The 21,243-nt window shown below is 32.7% G+C and overlaps 2 protein-coding genes across 2 annotated transcripts in view; both read left to right on the top strand.

Moving 5' to 3' along the window:
* The window catches only part of LOC126882259 (gastrula zinc finger protein XlCGF8.2DB-like), a 66,152-nt gene extending 49,674 nt beyond the window's left edge, over positions 1 to 16,478 (top strand). Inside the window, exon 2 of the mRNA XM_050647088.1 lies at positions 14,866 to 16,478. Coding sequence (XP_050503045.1) covers positions 14,866 to 16,361 — 1,496 coding nt within the window. The 3' untranslated portion in view covers positions 16,362 to 16,478. The remainder of the gene's footprint in view (positions 1 to 14,865) is intronic.
* A 241-nt stretch (positions 16,479 to 16,719) lies between these two features.
* The window catches only part of LOC126882260 (gastrula zinc finger protein xLCGF3.1-like), a 67,798-nt gene continuing 63,274 nt past the window's right edge, over positions 16,720 to 21,243 (top strand). Inside the window, exon 1 of the mRNA XM_050647090.1 lies at positions 16,720 to 16,865. The gene's annotated coding sequence lies outside the window, so the exon portion shown is untranslated. The remainder of the gene's footprint in view (positions 16,866 to 21,243) is intronic.

Raw genomic sequence — 21,243 nt, 5'->3', positions numbered from 1 at the left:
TTTAAAACATAAACATTCTCATTTGAAAGCTGTATAATTATTTAAACAATTTTTATTTAAACAAATTAAAATATTGTGTTATAATAAATAAATTAATTTATTATAACAAAACAAAAGCAAGTTTGACATTTAATGATGCGTTAGTTCGATGGCTCTACTCGAGTTACTTGGGAACAAAAAAAGAATGAAGGAAATTGCTCCATGGGAAGCCGAGAAAATGCATTTTTTTAACGTATACCGATTTTGAACTTTGAGGGTTACATTTTCTCCAACCTAATTTTTGATTGGAATTTTGCTATTTTTGGCAATTTTCACACGTATTATCGATAGTTTTTATTTAATAATATATGTTATGAGGATTTTAAAGATATGAAAATTAGTGTGGAGAAAGAGGACAAAAATAAAAAGGTGATGGTTTAAAAATTATGATCCTATTGTTTATATCTTTGCCGTAAATTTCGGTCAACTTTGACCGGTTGTATCTCAGGAACCACTCGTCATAATTAAACGTTTTTTCTTCCAAAAGAAGCGTCCTGCCGCTGTCTTTCGAATACCGTTTTCACAATTTAATTTAGTTTAATATTTCCCGAGATATTCTATTTGTTTATAAACCAAAAAATTGTTTATAATTTTAAAATATTTCTGAGGCCGCTTAAATAGTCCAATTTCAATTCTGTAAAGTACATTAGATAGTTATAGTGTCTTTTTATGAAAAAATCATAGTTATTCTTATGCATCATAATTATTGTCGTTATTATAGTGACCGTAAATTTTTAATTAACATTTTAATTGTTGCTAAACTGTTCATTCAATTTCCATAGGCTTCTGGAATTGTGATATATATGGAAAGGACTTTTACATTACCAAGTTATTTAATTATTGATTAACAACTACTTATCTAAAAGTTTAGTTGAAAATTAAAGATTTTGTTGGAAAAACCCGCTTTTTCCGGGGAAAGTTTTCGTCGAAGTAAATCGGAAAAAACACGTCTCTATGCAGAATTTAATTGCGGTGAATTTTTATTTGGGTGTTTTTGGTCTAAAGTTAAAATCTTTGGAGTTATAGAGCAAAAATTGAAAAAAACACGATTTTCGGGCGTCATTTTGTTTATAAAAAAAGTAGCACACTATCTGCGGACTTTGCATATCTATATTATTAATATATACAATCATAAGATTCGATTCCAGCAATAAAATTGCTGGTAAATAACTTTTCCCAAAAATGGCCTATTCTCCGATAATCAGCCCAGACTATAAACGCAAGTGGATATGCTTTTCCCTATAGTTCAGCTATGAATATATCATAGATAGTGATTGTTTTGCCAGGATTAGTTATCATCCAATCATTGCAGGCTTTATTAAAGTTAGTTTTTACTGACTTATACAGGGTGTTTGGTAAAGAATGGCCATAGCTTAACTTTAGATTCCTGAGGTTAAAATAGGTCGATTTAAGCTATCTTACCTTAGTACAAAAGTTGATAATAACCGAAATACAGGGTGTCAAAGTTAAACTTTTATTTTATTTATTTTTGAATATTTCCTGACAGGCATGGGACAACAACACGAAATTTGGTAAGTGGTGCTGGTATTGTACAATCTACTAAATTATGTTAAACAAACGTTTCTGACTACTACCAGAGGCGTACGACGGGGGAACGTGAATGATTGACCCTTCCCAAATTCTAGGCCACTGGAAGAATTGCTATTTTAGTGTAATTTTTTGATTCTCCAATACTTTATATGTGAAAAACATACTCTTCATTCGTGACGATAAAGCCATTAGTTTTCGTGATATTTGAAGCTAAAAACGAAGGAGCATAATACATTAATCAAAATAAGTGTGCCTTTTCATTTAACTTCAAATATCTCGAAAAATAATGACTTTATCGTTACTATGAAGAGTATATTATTTGCATAGAAAGTATTGGAGAATCTAAAAATTATGCTAAAAAAGCAGTTTCATCAGTGGCGTAGAATTTGGGAAGGGTCAACCATTCACTTTCCCCTGTCATACGCCTCTGGTATTAACCACAAACGATTATTGACCATCATTTAGTAGGGTTTACAGTACCTACACTGTCTGTTAAGTACCATAAGGATATGTCAAATAGTTTTATAGTACCGGGCACACATAGTTCCTAAAGTTTTAAATAAAGAATAAATTATTAAAAAAAAGAATACTTTAAAATAATTTGACATATCCTTGTGATAATTGGCAGAAAGTGTAGACACTGTACACCCTACTAAATTATGTTAAATAATCGTTTCTGGCTACTACCAGAGGCGTACAACAGGGGAAAGTGAATGGTTGACCCTTCCCAAATTCTACGCCACTGATAAAACTGCTATTTTAGCATAATTTTTAGGTTCACCAATACTTCCTATGCAAATAATATACTCTTCATTCGTAACGATAAAGTCATTAGTTTTCAAGATATTTGAAGTTAAAAATGAAAAGGCACACTTATTTTGATTAATGTATTATGCTCCTTCGTTTTTAGCTTCAAATATCTCGAAAACTAATGGCTTTATCGTTACGAATGAAGAGTCTGTTAAGCTATGGCCCATTCTTTACCAAATACCCTGTATAATGCTTTATCTAAAGTTTTTCGCTTGTGTGTGGGGGTAACGTTAAAAGTATAATTCCGTTAGACTAACAAAATTCCAATGAAGCAATTGTAATGTGTGACTCATGGTTATCCATAATTAGCAGTATGGAAGATTCTGAAGACGATTTTGTAAAATGATAGAAATGTCTCAATATGTCGGTGAAGACTTCTCCGTTGACTCAACATGTTCTTGCTGCTGCTCCTGCAGATCCAGGAGGTGCTCCCTTCAACATTCTGGCCTTAAAATGGACTCTGGGAAATACAAGGAAGGGCGGTACAGAATTACCTATTGCATTAATAAAACAACATGCCGTCACCAATACCCCTCTTTCACCTGAAGTCACCTGTCCCACTTGTTTCAAGCCTTTCGGACCTACTACATTTGGTGGATTGTGAACAGTGGTAAGTGCAGTCTCGTCTAAATTGTAGATATTTTCTGGACTTGGACCATTACGAAATTTTTTAAAAGCACTAACCAAATTGTCGAAAAATTCGTTAATATTTGTTTTGTTGAAACTGGTTGCACGACTCAAGACTAGTCGCCTCAGGTTTTCTTATGGATAGCTCAGGTTTTCTTATCGATAGGAGTATCGTTTCATATAACCGTACAACCAATCTACTCCAGCTTGTTTATTTTCGTGCCATGAATTTGGAAACTTAAGATTATTTTGCACAGCCAATTCATATGCAAACTGCATTACATTCTTTCTGGTTAAGCCATGGTGCATTTTACAAGCTATAATCAAATAATCACTTAGTTGGTCTTCTAGCTCTTTCGAGAAAACTTGATTGATTTTCGTAGTATGGCGTAAATCTGAAATTTACTCGCTCTTCTTCAGACAAAGCTTTATATTTATCAACATATCTTTTTAGAGTCATATATTACACTGTTCCCCACGCCTAAGTAGTGTAACACTGTGCCCCTTCATAAGTTGTAACTCTGTGCCCCGAACGACGTTTTTACATTCAAATAATATTTTTGACAGCTCACAAATTTTTAAGGTTATGTTAGTCCCATGAGTGTGTAGCTACAAGACGCATTTATGCTAAATGTCAATATAATGTGTAATATTTATTTACCAAGAGTTAAAACAGTTTTTAATACGTATCATTTACTTACTTTGGTGGTACATTAGCTTGAATGGCTGCTGCCCTTACTGACCATCCGTTACTAACTACATTAAGAACGGCCGTTTTCATTGTATCATGAGTAAATGAGGTTATTTTTCTGATGGATTTTCTATTACGAACCATTTTGATTCTGAAATAAAAATCTAAAGTAAATAAAACATACAGTCGGAAAAATGAAAGAATACCCATGAACGATCACATCAATCACTTATTTTGTATTTGCTGTCTTTTTCTATAAATAACAAACGTTTGTTATAGAAAAAGATAGCAAATACAAAATAAGTGATTGATTTGATCGTTCATGGGTATTCTTTCATTTTTTCGACTGTATCTTACTACTACCATAATACACAATTTAGTACAAAATTATTATTGTACTTCATGCATATTTTCATTGTTTTCTCAACAAAAAATAAAATATCTCACTGTTCCCCACGCATAAGTAGTGTAACACCGTGCCCCTTCATAAGTTGTAACTCTGTGCCCCGAACGACGTTTTTACATTCAAATAATATTTTTGACAGCTCACAAATTTTTAAGGTTATGTTAGTCCCATGAGTGTGTAGCTATAAGACGCATTTATGCTAAATGTCAATATAATGTGTAATATTTATTTACCAAGAGTTAAAACAGTTTTTAATACGTATCATTTACTTACTTTGGTGGTACAAAAACTTAAAAACACTTATATTTTCACTCAAGTATACAGTGACGATCTACAAACACAACTAATGTTAAGCAATAACTGGAAGTGACGACGACGACGACGGTACGGTTTTAAGTTCAAGTTTAAAAATATGGCGGAGAATTTAACACTGTACCCCGTGTAACACTGTGCCCCCTCTGCCCCTACAGCTTAATTAATGATCATTTATATTTTTGTATGTATTTTTACCTATAAAATCAAAATCAGCTATTAGAACTTCTAGCTAAATAACTAAATAAAAAAAAAACAAAAGTGAAACTTTTTTAAAAACTTAAAAAGTTGTGATGAGTTTTTCCCGAAAAGTGTTTCATTTTTTGATTATTTTACGTTCAAATATTTGATTTGGAATTTGACGAGTCAGAACCTACCTTTCATTACCTACAGCTCTGCACCTATTGGGTCTACAGACTTCGTATATAAACCATTTTTTTTTCACTTTTTTATAAGCTGTATTTTTATTAAGAATATTTTTTTCGTATATAATATCACAAGAGAGAAAATTTTGCCGGCAATATTTTCGACTGGTATGAAAGTTTGTTGCCTGGCAATTTTCGCGAATTAAATTTTGACTTAAATCACGAGACGTCAGTCGAGTAATTTTGTCAAAATTTCATAAGCGAAAATTACCAAATGGCAACGAACTTGAATGAAACCAGGAGAAAATTTTGCCGGTAAATAATTTTCTCTCGAATGATATTCGACAAAACTATTTCACGAGACAATTAATGCACCATATGAACGAAATATAATCTTTATTTATTTGTTATTACCAGACACTTTCGTGACGGATCTGTCATAATTTTGTCGCTGAGAAATCACGTCGCTAAGGAGTTTTGTCAGTAGAAAACGATGCGTTGCTATGCCGTTTTATCAGTTAAAAACAGTCTAGTGAAATAGTCGATAAAATACTTCTTTTTTGAGTTATTTGCGAAAAACCGTATCAAAACGTGATTTTTTTGTTGAAAAATGAACATATTCACTAACAATCACAAATACTCGAAAATATTGACTTAGTGAAAAAACTCTGTAGAATTAAAGTTGTTTAGAATTAATCAGTTTATCCAATTCCGGACTTATCTTGAACGTATGTTTTTCACCCCCGAAAAGGGGTGAAACTTACCCTCAGGGCCAAAGCACACATCGGCACAATATCATTTTTTGTTTGACATGTTATCTATGTGTATGCCAAGTTTCATCTCAATCCTAACGGTTCTTATAGGGCGGGCGGGCCCGCATCCCAACTGGAGCCAGGGCCCGCTGATTTATCGGTACGCTACTGAGAGTGTTTAAAGGGATTAATACATTAATTGTCAAAAAGTTACTACGTGCTCATGAAATTGCAAAATTAAAATTAATATACAGTATGGTGCAAATGAAAGGAATAAAGTCGAATATTTCGTAAACTGGGGACTTTAAGGAAAAATCCCGAAACAGGTCGATTTTTATTTTTAAATTATATTTTGGCATAAATATCATACGAGTGACGTCATTCATCTGGGCTTGATGACGTAAACGATAATTTTTTAAATGAGAATATGGGGTCTTGTGTTAGCTCATTTGATAGGTTATTTCTCTATTCAGTAATTAAGCATTAACATAATTATTTATACAGGGTGTCCAAATGAATTTTTTTGAATTAAATAATTAACTGACACAAAAAGAAGAATGTAAATAATTTTCCACCTACCTCTACCGAAAGTATACTTTTCCGGACCTGATTGTAGGGAGCAAAGTTGTATTTTTGTTGCAAAAGTATTTTTCCTCCCTAGGGACGAAAAGTAAAAGTAACGTCATCGTATTTCATTCATGAAATATAACTTATTGACGCCCTGAACAATATCAATTTTCTATTACGTAAGTATCTATACATTTTAACGTTTATTTATAAAACACCCTGTATTCTGCAGAATGGCAAAAAACAGTAAATTGTTATTTTGATTTAACAATGTTAACATTAATAATTGGACTTATATTTGACAGTTGACAGTTATATTGTACCTACTTGAAGGGTTGCCATATTGGGGTATTTTCTCACAATTTTGGGGTAATTTGAAAGCGTCTGGGGGAATTTCCCGAAGCAGAAATGGTTGGGGATTTTGGGGGGGGGGGAATTATGGAGGATTTTAAGGGGTCATGGTAAATTAAATTTCACAATACACATAGAACTTTATATTATACTATCATATAATCGAAGACGATAGGACCTATGAATTATTTCCAGGGCCCGCTGTTGATAAGCAGTATAATTTTGGTTTACTGTTCTCTACATTTGACTACTAATTTATTAAGATGCGGCAAAAATTTAAATTTGGGGGATTTGAGCTTCAATTTGAGAGAATTTCAGTTTCTAAGTGGGGGATTTATAAAATCACATCTGGCAACTCTGCCTACTTGTTAGTTTTTTAGTTTTAGTTCTAATAAACTTTGTTGGTTAGTTACATAAATAAATTAAGTAAAAATGAAAAAATGACTTGTTATTTGAGGAAGGTGGAAAAACCATATGTGTAACATGGGAGTAAAATGCCTTCCTGCCTTGAATGATTACTGCCCTCCGCTACGCGTCTGGCAGTAAACTTCATTCTCGGGAGGAAAAGTAGCACTTTTCTCCCTTGTTATACAAGTAGCTATATTTACTTCAAAAGACATTTTACTGCTGTCAGAAAACAAAAAATATTTAAGAAAGAAACATTGCTTTTCGCTTCAGCTGAAATTCAATTTTCAAACACAACTCCTGCCAGCCACATGCCTCTTGAAAGTTTGAACATTTAATTTAAGCAAAAAACAATGTTTATTTTTCAAATAAACATTTTTTCTGTTTTCTTACAGCAGTAAAATATATTTGGAGTTAAATAAATTACATACATTATTTTTTTTGTAAATTAATTCATTCAAAAAATTTTTTGTGGTTGCCCTGTATAAATAATTATGTTATCTAATGTTTATATTACTGAATATAGAATTGAATAACCTTTCAAATTAACTAAGACATGACCTCTATTCTCATTTAAAAAATAATCGATTACGTCATCACGCCCAGATGAATGATGTTACTCATATATAATTTAAAAATTAAAATCGACCTGTTTCCTTTATTCCTTTATTTCCTTAAATTTATTCCTTAAATTTATTCCTTTCATTTGCGCCATACTATTTGAAGCTATTTTCTTGTTGCATTTTTATAATCAAGTATTTTCAAATGGGAAATAAGCCACAATTTTACCAAAAAATTATTTTATTAACGTTTCGACACCTAAGTCAGGTGTCGTTGTCAAAATAAAAAATAATACTAAAATAAACAAAAGTCTTGTTGGTTAGTAAAAAATTCTTCTAATAATTTATTTAATCTGACTCATTTATATCGGCAATTCAGACACGTATTATACATTTTAAAGTAGACGACTTTAAAATGATATTGCCAATATTGATGAGTTGCGTTCCTGGAACGACTTCACTAAAAAATAGTTCATTCGATTACATGAAATCAACCCCAACTCAAGAATATCCGCCACAAAAAATCATAGCATGTGATCTTCTTTAAAAAGACAGCCAAATGCAACAGCCAAATACTTACGATGTCGGGATAGTATCACGAGGTTTTTTCCTGGTTTTCCCTCTTGATTTACTATGGAATCTCTAGCGTGAGAATTTTACTGCCACCGTTGCATTTGGTTGTCTTTTTAAAGACAGATCACATGCTATGATCTTTTGTGGCGGATATTCTTGAGTTGGGGTTGATTTCATGTAATCGAATGAACTATCTTTTAGTAAAGTCGTCCCAGGAACGCAACTCATCAATATTGGCAATATCATTTTAAAGTCTTCTACTTTAAAATGTATAATACAGCCTGAATTGCCGATATAAATGAGTCAGATTAAATAAATTATTAGAAGAATTTTTTACTAAGCAACATTTTTGTTTATTTAGTATTATTTTGTATTTTGAAAACGACACCCGACTTGGGCGTCAAAACGTTAATAAATCCATTTTTTTTGTAAAATTGTGGCTTATTTCCCATTTGAAAATACTTGATTATACTGTATATTGATTTTAATTTGAATTTTGTAATTTCATGAGCATGTAGTAACTTTGTAATAATTAATTTATTAATCATTTTAAACAGTCTGCACTCTTTAGGTTGCATTATTTAATTATTATTAAGTAGGTAATTCAAATATTTAATATTTTATTTAAATAATAATTCCTTATCAACGTTTAATAAAAAGATTTTGAACGTTAAAAGGTTTTGGAAATGTGGATTCATAGACGGATGCTGAAGATATCTTTGACAGCAAGAAAAACTAATGAAGAAGTACTAAAGAGGCTCAACAAAGATAGAGAACTACTAAAGACTGTTAAACTCCGGAAAATGTCTTATCTTGGGCATGTGCGCGAAAATCGATATAAAATATTACAACTGATCCTTAAAGACAAAATAGAGGGCCCCAGAGGTGGAAGAATACAAGTTTCTGTTTAAAAAACATTCGTGAATGGACTCAGTTACCAAATGCTAGACAATTATTCCATATTGCAGAAGATCGAGAAGCTTTTTATTACGTAAGTACTAAGTGGCTTTGACGGCAGGTACTGGCTCCTGAGTTTTTCCCAAAAACGTGGCTAGAACCCCGCACATTTTGCGCACGGCACCAAAATGGCGTGTTTTTTGAAGTTATACTTCTTTAGGCGCGATTGAGATTGAGGGTTATTATTTATTATTAATCTGAGCGCATGCGCCCACCGAGAGTATGGTATTAGTCGTTATATGGGCTCTGATTGGCAATATGGAGGTAAACAAATGTTGTATATTAGTTTTATTGTTGTGAGGACAGAAACAAAAAAGTTTATAATTGTAGTGGCTTTTTAAATAGTTTTTAAAAGCAACAGGTACGTAATAATTGTAAATATTTCAGTATCCTAATAAAAAATTTCATAGGTACCTACCTATTTGAACCTACCAAAATGCATAGTATGTAATACTTTTATTTACATAATTTGATTACCATCAAAATTTCTATCAATATTCACCTAATATATTGTTTTATTACTCTATGTTTTGTTGTATTTTTTCAATTCTAAATCATTTCAATTCAAAATCAAAATAATTTGATTTAATTCAAAATTGTCAAAAGTTTAATCCGTTTAGTTAGTCGATCTTCGCACATAATGACGCATTGTCTCCGTGGCGAAGCGTTTAAGGCGAATGAACCCCAATACCAACCGCGCTGATAAGCGGGTTCGAACCCCAAATAGAAACTTTTATTTTTTTATAGGTACATTTTATGATTGTAAGTATTTTTATTATATAATTTTATTTTCAGAAAATACGTATTTAGTTAAAAAAATTTCCGACAATTATTGTTCAGAAATCATTTTTAATGTGTTTGTGTGTGTTTTATTCTTTTATTATTTTAATTTTTGGCACTGTTTTAATTAAAATGTTTCAGAAGTAGTAAGTATAAATTAGTTTAATATTTAAATAAAATATAAATAAAAGCATATTAATTTCGTTTAAATCATATAATATAAGTATAACTTCTTACGTGCTGACAAAGTACACAAACATTCTTTTTTAACCTGAGCACGCTTTGACAATCAGGACCACTAAGGAGCATTTTTATAAAGGTGTTTGATTTCCAAACAAAGGGGAATATTTTCTATCGATCACAACAAAGTTTTTATTTTTTAAAAGTTAACAAAACAGTCATTTTTGATATAAGTGTTAAAAGTACAATTTTAAGGCACGCATGTGAAAGTTTCGCTTCGCTCATTCTGCAATTTACATGAGTACCTTAAAAATATACTTTTTAACAAGTATATCATACAATATTTTTTCTACAAACGTTATAAATTTATAAAATACAATATTTTTGTTAATTGCTGAAACCATGAAACCTATGACCCGTAAAAGGTAGAACTGGTTGTCTACACTCAAGGGGAATGTCTAAAAATTTTTAGCGAAAATATTATACCGTTACATAAACTTGTTTTTTCTACAAACGTGTTAAAAATACAAAAATACAGTTTAAATTAAATTTTAAAAAACCTTTTAACCACCTTTTTCAAATTGCTCAAGTTGTACTATTAATATTAATGTTAATAAATGAAATATAATTTTTTTTGACGTTTCACAATTTGACAATTCACTTTTAACTGCAGTGCCTTACAAATTTTAAAGCACTAGTGCTTTAAAGTAGCATTTTTAACGCTCCTACGGAGTGCTAAAAATTGCATTTTTAACACGGTTGTAGAAAAAATATTTTTTATTATTATTATGGTGGGGTACCTTTAGTGTGACGACATTATTATGTATGTTTGTCTCAAACAATTTTCAACAAAGGATAATTTAAAAGTGCATATGCCAATGGATAATGATGAAAAACCTTTTTTCTACGGCCGTGCTAAAACAGCCACTTTCACACACGCATTTCGTTTCGAAAGTTGCATTTCCCACACGGCGTGCGTGAAAGTAAATTTTCAAGCTCGGCGTGCGGGAAAGTGCTAATATGGCATTATAATATACCATGATACATGCAATAAACCAAAATTTGGATATTATTTACTAATTTATTTCAAATGTATCTGCCGTGTATTGTGTTCATGTTTTAATGAAATTAACGCAATAATTCGATGAAATAAAAATATTTTGACATAATATTTAAGTCAAATCAGTAGACAATTACAATGGTTTCAAATCGTCGTCATGGAAACCAATATTGTCGTCATGGTAACCCATTATATTGAAAGTTTGGTTTTGACAACCCTGTCAAAGAATTAATTTGTGTATCCACTTTCTGTATTTCGCTTCAAAATAAAAATTGATATAATTCTATTTTTTGTGTTTATAAAACACCCTGTATTTAGCAGAATGGTAAAAAACAGTAAATTGTTATTTTGATTTAACAATGTTTACATTAATAATATGACTTATATTTGATAGTTGACAGTTTTGAGGAAGGTGGAAAAACCATATGTATAACATGGGAGTAAAGTGCCTTTTCCTCCCTCGAATGATTACTGCCCTCCGCTACGCGTCGGGCAGTAAACTTCATTTCATCCCTTGTTATACAAATAGCTATTTTCTACCGCCGTGCTAAAACAGCCACTTTCCCGCACACATTTCGTTTCCGAAAGTGGCTCTTTCCCGCACAGCATGCGGGAAAGTAGAATACGTTGTAATATGGCATTATGATATAATACATGCAATAAACTAATATTTGGATATTATTTACTAATTTATTTCAAATTTATCTTATTGTGTTCATGTTTTAATGAAATTAACGCGATAATTCGTTGAAATAGAGTTGTTTTGACATAATATTCAAAAGTCAAATCAGTAGACAATGACAAGATCAATTTCTTTATGTGAGAATGAAATTCAAATTTTAAACTAAATATATTATTTATATATTTTAATAAAATATCCTTTCTTTTTATAAGTAATTTTTTAGTACTATTTATGTACATACTTACATAACTTTATAATATAATTTGGCATTTGAGATAGGTTGTAAAATAAAAATGTATTTCCGTAAACTAAAAACAATATTATAAATGAATGAAAATCTTTAAAATGTCAAAATATTGTCTTCACAGTGGACGTCTGCCACTAGCCAAACGAGAACAGTGGTAAACATCATGGTTGGTGACGTCAGACCCAAGCGCACGCTTTTGAAGTTGTTTGAAACGGTAAATTTGGGCGCGCAACTATTATCAGATATTGTACGTAAACTATTAATTATTAAGACGTAATATTTTAAATATATTTTTAAACATAAATTAACAATTTTATGCAAGAATATTTTTATGTGCAAGTTCCCTATTGTGAGCTTCTTAAATAATAATAGATACTCTCAACTACGTATCCGCAAATTTTCATTCTTCCCTTATTTTGTTGAGGTTTTCGTAAAGTTTTGTGTTCTTTGATCGAGCCTTAGATATATTTTCTGCAATTATACATTATTAATTTTCATTTAATTACATTTTTGTGCTCTAACCAGTGGCGTCTCGTGATTTTTACAATAGAGGAGGCTATAACTATAAGATATCTAGATAAATTTGTACTAGCAAAAATGCGCCAAAAATGTTATTTAAGGCCCTATTTGGTTTTGACCAATTTCATAATATATCATTTGAAAAATAGTTAGTCTAATTATTGTAAAAGTGTAATACCAATGTTTGTGTTGTTTATTTGTTAACAATTCCATCTTTGTTAGTAGATGTGCATCTAATTTTATTCTTATTTTGTTAATACTTTTGCTTTAATAAAATTGTAATGCACATCATATGAAGCGAGCAGTTGGCGAAATATTAGGTAAGTGACAAAAAAATAGAATTGTTTTAATACAATTGAATACAATACAAATAAATAGAATTTTAATAAATTTAATAATAAATTTATATATATATGTACATATACAGTGTGTCGCATTTAAGATGAAGACAGCCCTATATTTCGGCTATTAAAATAAATACAGAATTTGAAGTTTTTCACTGTCGTGCAGGTTGAAGGTTCACATTTTTTAAGATACTCAACTGAAATTTAAATTTTAAACGCGACCTTCTGCGAATCCACAAACAAGGTAAATTTCCAATATTTTGCTTCGCGTTAGAGATATCGAAAAAGTTATTTGAACAAGTTGTTCCAAATATTATTCTAACCCCACATACCAAATTTCATCACAAAATTCGCAATTTTAGTTTTTTCATTATTTGTAGTCAGGATCCTAAAATTAGAGCGGAGGCTGCTGGCCGGTCAGCCGCCCTTGCTAAATCTCCGGGCAACATGTGCGTTAAGCGATAATGCAGTGTTAAGAAGACTGGATCTCCTTAAGCGCTGCTAGGCTGCGCGGAGCATTAGCAAGTAAGACTTCCCGGCCGGCAGCCTCCGCTCAAGGAACTACCAATTTTAGGAGCCTGACTACAAATAATGAAAAAACTAAAAGTGCGAATATTGTGATGAAATATGGTATGTGGGGTTAGAACATTATTTAGAACAACTTGTTCAAATAACTTTTTCCAATATCTCTAACGCGAAGCAAAATAGCAAAGTAAACAAAAAAGTGTAGCATGTATAAAAAATTTATGGGGAGGCTAAGCCTCTCTTGCCTTCTCTGATTAGCCGCCACTGGCTCTACCAGGTAATTATGATTTTAGGTTTATCTTGTAGAGATATGAAAACTGATGCCAGTAGCTTATTATCAAATCCTAATAGAAATGACAGTAATTTGAAACAATATAACTTCCACTACGAATGTGAAGACTGGAGGACAACGTTTTTTATATGTATCATTTGCAAGAAATCATTGTTAAACAAGTATTGTTTGGATATCCATATGAGGATACACACTGAGGAAGACCCTTTTGCATGTAAAATTTGCAATAAACCGTTTTCAACGAAAGCATTCCTAAAACTGCGTATAAGAGTGCATACTGGTAAAAAACCATTTGCATGTGAAATCTGCATCAAACAATTTTCAATTAAGAGTAAACTAGAAAGATATATTATGCTACTGCATACCGATGAAAAACCATTTGAATGCGAAATTTGCACCAAACAATTTTCAATAAAGGATTACTTAAAAACACATGACAGTGCATACTGATGATAAACCATTTGAATGTAATATTTGTATCAAGCAGCTGACAACAAAGTGAAATTTACAATCACATATAAGAGTGCATACTGGTGAAAAACAATTGGAATGTGAAATGTGTACCAAACAGTTTTCATCTAAACTACTTTTAAAGTCGCATATGACAGTGCATACTAGTAAAAAATCATTTGAATGTGAAATCTGCACCAAACAGTTTTCAATTAAAAGTAAACTCAAAACACATAATATGATCGTGCATTCTGCTGAAAAATCATTTGAATGCGAGAAAAGCTGGCACACGACCTCTATACTCATTTACAAAAATCATGAATTTCATCATCACGCCCAGATGGATGATGTCACTAGTACCATATTATATATTATATATGTCAAAAATCATAATTTAAAAATAAAAATCAACCTGTTTCGAATTTATTCCTATAATATTTAATTATCTATAAACATTTGCACTATACCACAGTATATAGAGGTTCCACAGTAAAACGACTCATCTGTCGGCGCTTTGATCTCGAGAAGTAATACCGGCAACCGGCAGTACGCAATTGGTAGTTCACCAGTGGTGGATGCGGGTTTTCCCTGTTAAAATCTGTACGTTTCTATGCGACTAGCAATGCGAGAGTGGGGCAAAAGCGACTAAGAACATTGCGAGGTCGCCATGCGTGACTACAGATTTTACTTCCAATTTTTCAGAGAGTGGTTCTACTGTCCCTCTTTATACTGTGACTATACTGTATATTTTCTGCAATCATACATTATTAATTCTCATATAATTACATTTTTGTGATTGAACAGGTAATTATGATTTTAGGTTTCTCTTGTATGGATACTGATGCCAGAAGCCTATTAACAAATCATGATAGAAGTGACAGTAATTTGAACCAATATATAACTTCCGCTACCAATGTGAAGACTGGAGGACAACGTTTTATATGTATCATTTGCAAGAAAGCATTATCAAATAAATATTGTTTAGATATTCATATGAGGATACACACTCGGGAAAAAAATTTTGCATGTGAAATTTGCACCAAACCGTTTTCAACGAAAGCAATACTAAAACAGCATATGAGAGTGCATACTGGTGAAAGACCATTTGAATGTGAAATTTGCACCAGAAAATTTACAACAAAGCAACATTTACAATTACATTTGAGAGTGCATACTGGTGAAAAACCATTTGAATGTGAAATTTGTACAAAACAGTTTTCAGCAAAACACAGTTTACAATCACATATGACAGTACATACTAGTGAAAAACCATTTGAATGTGAAATCTGCACCAAACAATTTTCAACAAACGGAATTTTAAAATCGCATATAAGAGTGCATACTGGTGAAAAACAATTTGAATGTGAAATTTGTACCAAACAGTTTAGAACAAAGCAACATTTACAATCACATATGACAGTGCATACTGGTGAAAAACCATTTGAATGTGAAATTTGTACCAAACAGTTTTCAACAAAATACCATTTACAATCACATATGACAGTACATACTAGTGAAAAACCATTTGAATGTGAAATCTGCACCAAACAATTTTCAACAAACATACTTTTAAAATCGCATATGAGAGTGCATACTGGTAAAACACAATTTGAATGTGAAATTTGTAACAAACAGTTTACAACAAAGCAACATTTACAATCACATATGACAGTGCATACTGGTGAAAAACCATTTGAATGTGAAATTTGTACCAAACAGTTTTCAACAAAACACAATTTACAATCACATATGACAGTACATTCTAGTGAAAAACCATTTAAATGTGAAATCTGCACCAAACAATTTGCAGCAAATAGACTTTTAAAATCGCATATGAGAGAGTATACTGGTGAAAAACCATTTGAATGTGAAATTTGTACCAAACAGTTTTTAACAAAATACAATTTACAATCACATATGACAGTGCATACTGGTGAAAAACCATTTGAATGTGAAATTTGTACCAGACAGTTTTCAACAAAACACAATTTACAATCACATATGACAGTACATACTAGTGAAAAACCATTTGAATGTGAAATCTGCACCAAACAGTTTTCAACGAAACCACTTTTAAAATCGCATATGAGAGTGCATACTGGTGAAAAACAATTTGAATGTGAAATTTGTAACAAACAGGTTACAACAAAGCAACATTTACAATCACATATGACAGTGCATGCTGGTGAAAAACCATTTGAATGTGAAATCTGCACCAAACAATTTTCAACGAACAGACTTTTAAAATCTCATATGAGAGTGCATACTGGTGAAAACCATTTGGATGTTAAATTTGCACCAAACAATTTTCAATAAAGCGTAATTTACAATCACATATGACAGTGCATACTGGTGAAAAATCATTTGAATGTAAAATTTGTTCCAAAAAGTTTTCAACTAAACGACTTCTAAAATCACATATGAGAGTGACTACTTAAAAACCATTTGAATGTGAAATATGCACCAAATTATTTCTTGAAAAAACATATAACAGTACATTTTGATGAAAAACCATTTGAATGTGAAAGGCTATAGCGGGATAAGATGGTCAAAATTGCACAATATAATCAAAAAATCATTCAGTCAAATTTTCAAGTCTCTAGGTGCTTCTGAGGTCAGCTATGGGAAAAAATGTGATTTTAAAAAAAATCAGGCGGTGTGTAGCTTAACAATACAAAGCTGCCTGATTTTTCAGATTTTTAGCTTGAAAATTGACCACAGAAAAAATCTTTTTTTTAGTACATCGGCTTGAACATTTTAAGAAAAAAATTTTTGCATCTCATTACAATGACATCGTATTGAAATATCCTCAATAATTTTGTAAGTAGATATAAATTTATACATGTTTTTCATATTGTCTCACATTTAAAATATATTATTGTAGCACCCTGATGATGGTTATAGTTATAACTGAAAGCTCGGAATAAAAACTTAAAAGAGTACACTTTTTGTCTATGTCTTAGAATGTGTCTTAAAGATATTCAACTTCTCATCTTTACTGATGAGCCCAGAGAGGTTGAAGAGGGCGAAACACATTTCTAAGAACTGGTGTTTGGATCTTTGATTCTATTCAAAAAATTCAAAAAAAAAAAAATATATATATATATATATATATATATATATATATATATATATATATATATATATATATATATATAAAACAAATGAAATAGAGAATGTGGAAAAATCCCCTTACGAACAATTCACACATCCACCATTTCGGACTGGGAAAAATTTTTTGAATAGAATCAAAGATCCAAAACCCGAAATGGTGGATGTGTGAATTGTTCGTAAGGAGATTTTTCCACATTCTCTATTTCATTTGTTTGATTTCGTACGAGTGGTCGTTAAACCAGTACCTGTGGATCTTTTGATCACTGAGTGTGTTTCAAAGATCTACATCTTTTGTTTTTTCATATATATATATATATATATATATATATATATATATATATATATATATATATATATATATATATATATATATATATTTTCATATATATATATATATATACATCCTACTATCAATTTGGCATCGATACATTATGCATTTACCATCGATTTGGCATCGTCTTGCAAAGTGGCATCTGTATATCGATGCCACTTTACACTACCTTAATAACTTTTTTTCTGCACTTGTTACCAGAAGTCTAATCAACTCGGTAGTTAGAGATTTGATTTCTTGATGTTACTTTAATATATCAGCTTTCTTTGTTTATCCCTTACTAAGTTATATAAGTTTATTCCATAAAATGTTTGAGTCCAAAATGATGGTACAGTGAAAATATTATATACATTTAGTTCAGTGTTTTACCGTTTTGTCGCTGCCGCTATATACATGAAAACGTATATCCCACTTTCATTATCAATCATTTTGGCATCAGAAATTTGGCATCACTGTTGAATATAATATTATCCACACCGAAAAATAGGCAATTTGAAAATGTATATATTATTTTCATCAACAAATCATTCTGGCATCATGTTGTTTTCACCCAATTTTGAAAAAATGTGAAAACTTTGTATTATCCACGTCCGTCTGTCTGTAATCACAACTCCTCCGTCAACATACCAGCTAGAATGACAAATGAGGTGTCAACTGAAAGCTGATAATCCAAGGATGGTACTAAAGGTGAGATATTTGACCTTGGCGGTCTGTTTGTCGGTCTGTCCGACCGCGAATATAATTCCTCCATCATTATACCAGGTAGAATGACAAATGAGGTGTCAAATGAAAGCTTATAATCCAAGGATGGTACTAAAGGTGAGATATTTGACCTTGGCGGTCTGTTTGTCGGTCTGTCCGACCGCGAATATAATTCCTCCATCATTATACCAGGTAGAATGACAAATGAGGTGTCAAATGAAAGCTTATAATCCAAGGATGGTACTAAAGGTGAGATATTTGACCTAGGCTGTTTTTCCGTCGGTCCGTACGACCGCGAATATAACTCCTCCGTCATTATACCAGGTAGAATGACAAATGAGGTGTCAAATGAAAGCTTATAATCCAAGGATGGTACTAAAGTTGACATATTTGACTTACGCGGTCTGTGCGTCGGCCCCTCCGACCGCGAATATAACTACCAGCTTGAATGATAAATGAGGTGTCAAATAAAAGATTATAATCCAAGGATGGTACTAAAGGTGAGATATTTGACCTATGCTGTCTTTCCGTCGGTCCGTACGACCGCGAATATAACTTCTCCGTCATTATACCAGATAGAATGACAAATGAGGTGTCAAATGAAAGCTGATAATCCAACGATGGTACTAAAGGTGAGATATTTGACCCAAGCTGTCCTTCCGTCGGTCCGTACGACCGGGAATATAACTCCTCCGTCATTATACCAGGTAGAATGGCAAATGAGGTGTCAAATGAAAGCTGATAATCCAAGGATGGTACTAAAGGTGAGATATTTGACCTTGGCTGTCTGTCCGTCGGTCTGTCCGACCGCGAATATAACTCCTCGATCATTATACCAGGTAGAATGACAAATGAGGTGGCAAATGAAAGCTTATAATCCAAGGATGGTACTAAAGGTGAGATATTTGACCTAGGCTGTCTTTCCGTCGGTTCGTACGACCGCGAATATAACTCCTCCATCATTATACCAGCTTGAATGATAAATGAGGTGTCAGATGAAAGCTTATGATCCAAGGATGGTACTAAAGGTGAGATATTTGACCTTGGCTGTCTGTCCGTCGGTCTGTCCGACCGCGAATATAACTCCTCGATCATTATACCAGGTAGAATGACAAATGAGGTGTCAAATGAAAGCTGATAATCCAAGGATGGTACTAAAGGTGAGATATTTGACCTTGGCGGTCTGTCCGTCGGTTCGTACGACCGCGAATATAACTCCTCCATCATTATACCAGCTTGAATGATAAATGAGGTGTCAGATGAAAGCTTATGATCCAAGGATGGTACTTAAGGTGAGATATTTGACCTAGGCGGTCTGTCCGTCGGTCCGTACGACCGGGAATATAACTCCTCCGTCATTATACCAGGTAGAATGACAAATGAGGTGTCAAATGAAAGCTTATAATTCAAGGATGGTACTAAAGGTGACATATTTTACTTAGGCGGTCTGTGCGTCGGCCCCTCCGACCGCGAATATAACTCCTCCATTATTATATCAGCTTGAATGATAAATGAGGTGTCAAATAAAAGACTATAATCCAAGGATGGTACTAAAGGTGAGATATTTGACCTAGGCTGTCTTTCCGTCGGTCTGTGCGACCGCGAATATAACTCCTCGATCATTATACCAGGTAGAATGACAAATGAGGTGTCAAATGAAAGCTTATAATTCAAGGATGGTACTAAAGGTGACATATTTTACTTAGGCGGTCTATGCGTCGGCCCCTCCGACCGCGAATATAACTCCTCCATTATTATACCAGCTTGAATGATAAATGAGGTGTCAAATAAAAGATTATAATCCAAGGATGGTACTAAAGGTGAGATATTTGACCTACGCTGTCTTTCCGTCGGTCCGTACGACCGCGAATATAACTTCTCCGTCATTATACCAGGTAGAATGACAAATGAGGTGTCAAATGAAAGCTGATAATCCAAGGATGGTACTAAAGGTGAGATATTTGACCTTGGCGGTCTGTCCGACCGCGAATATAACTCCTCGATCATTATACCAGGTAGAATTACAAATGAGGTGTCAAATGAAAGCTTATAATCCAAGGATGGTACTAAAGGTGACATATTTGACTTAGGCGGTCTGTGCGTCGGCCCCTCCGACCGCGAATATAACTCCTCCATTATTATACCAGCTTGAATGATAAATGAGGTGTCAAATAAAAGATTATAATCCAAGGATGGTACTAAAGGTGAGATATTTGACCCAGGCTGTCCTTCCGTCGGTCCGTACGACCGGGAATATAACTCCTCCGTCATTATACCAGGTAGAATGACAAATAAGGTGTCAAATGAAAGCTGATAATCCAAGGATGGTACTAAAGGTGAGATATTTGACCTTGGCGGTCTGTCCGTCGGTCTGTCTGACCGCGAATATAACTCCTCGATGATTATACCAGGTATAATGACAAATGAGGTGTCAAATGAAAGCTTATAATCCAAGGATGGTACTAAAGGTGAGATATTTGACCTAGGCAATCTTTCTGTCGGTTCGTACGACCGCCAATATAACTCCTCCGCCATTATACCGGGTAGAATTACAAATGAGGTGACAAATGTCAAAGTTTAGTAAAAATGACTCAAAATTAGTAAATTCGTATATCAATCCACGCAAAGTTACACGTAAAATTCAAATATCGTCTTCCAGTTCTACTTTCGATTACTTTGGGTGAAAACCTAGGACTTACGAAGTCCAATTACTTGTTTTGTTTAAAAATAAGGCATATCATAGACATGCCTTAGGCATCATAGAAGACAATGACACAGAAAAATCAAAACACAGCAGCATGTCAAAAAGGCCTTAGTTATGTATCTTCGGTCCTGTTAGTCCAATCGTGATGTATAGCACCTCAAATGATAGGATTTGACAAACAGAATACAATGACATAGAAAAATCAAATACAACAGCATGTCAAAAGGGCCTTAGTAGCGTATCTTCGGTCCTATTAGTCCAATCGTGACGTACAGCATCTTAAATAATAGGACTTCATAAATAGAATCAAATTTGACACAAACAAATCAAATACAGCAACAAGTCAA

This window comes from Diabrotica virgifera, chromosome 3 (assembly GCF_917563875.1).
Source record: "Diabrotica virgifera virgifera chromosome 3, PGI_DIABVI_V3a".
NCBI lineage: Eukaryota > Metazoa > Arthropoda > Insecta > Coleoptera > Chrysomelidae > Diabrotica > Diabrotica virgifera.
This window is presented reverse-complemented; position numbering and strand designations above follow the sequence as displayed.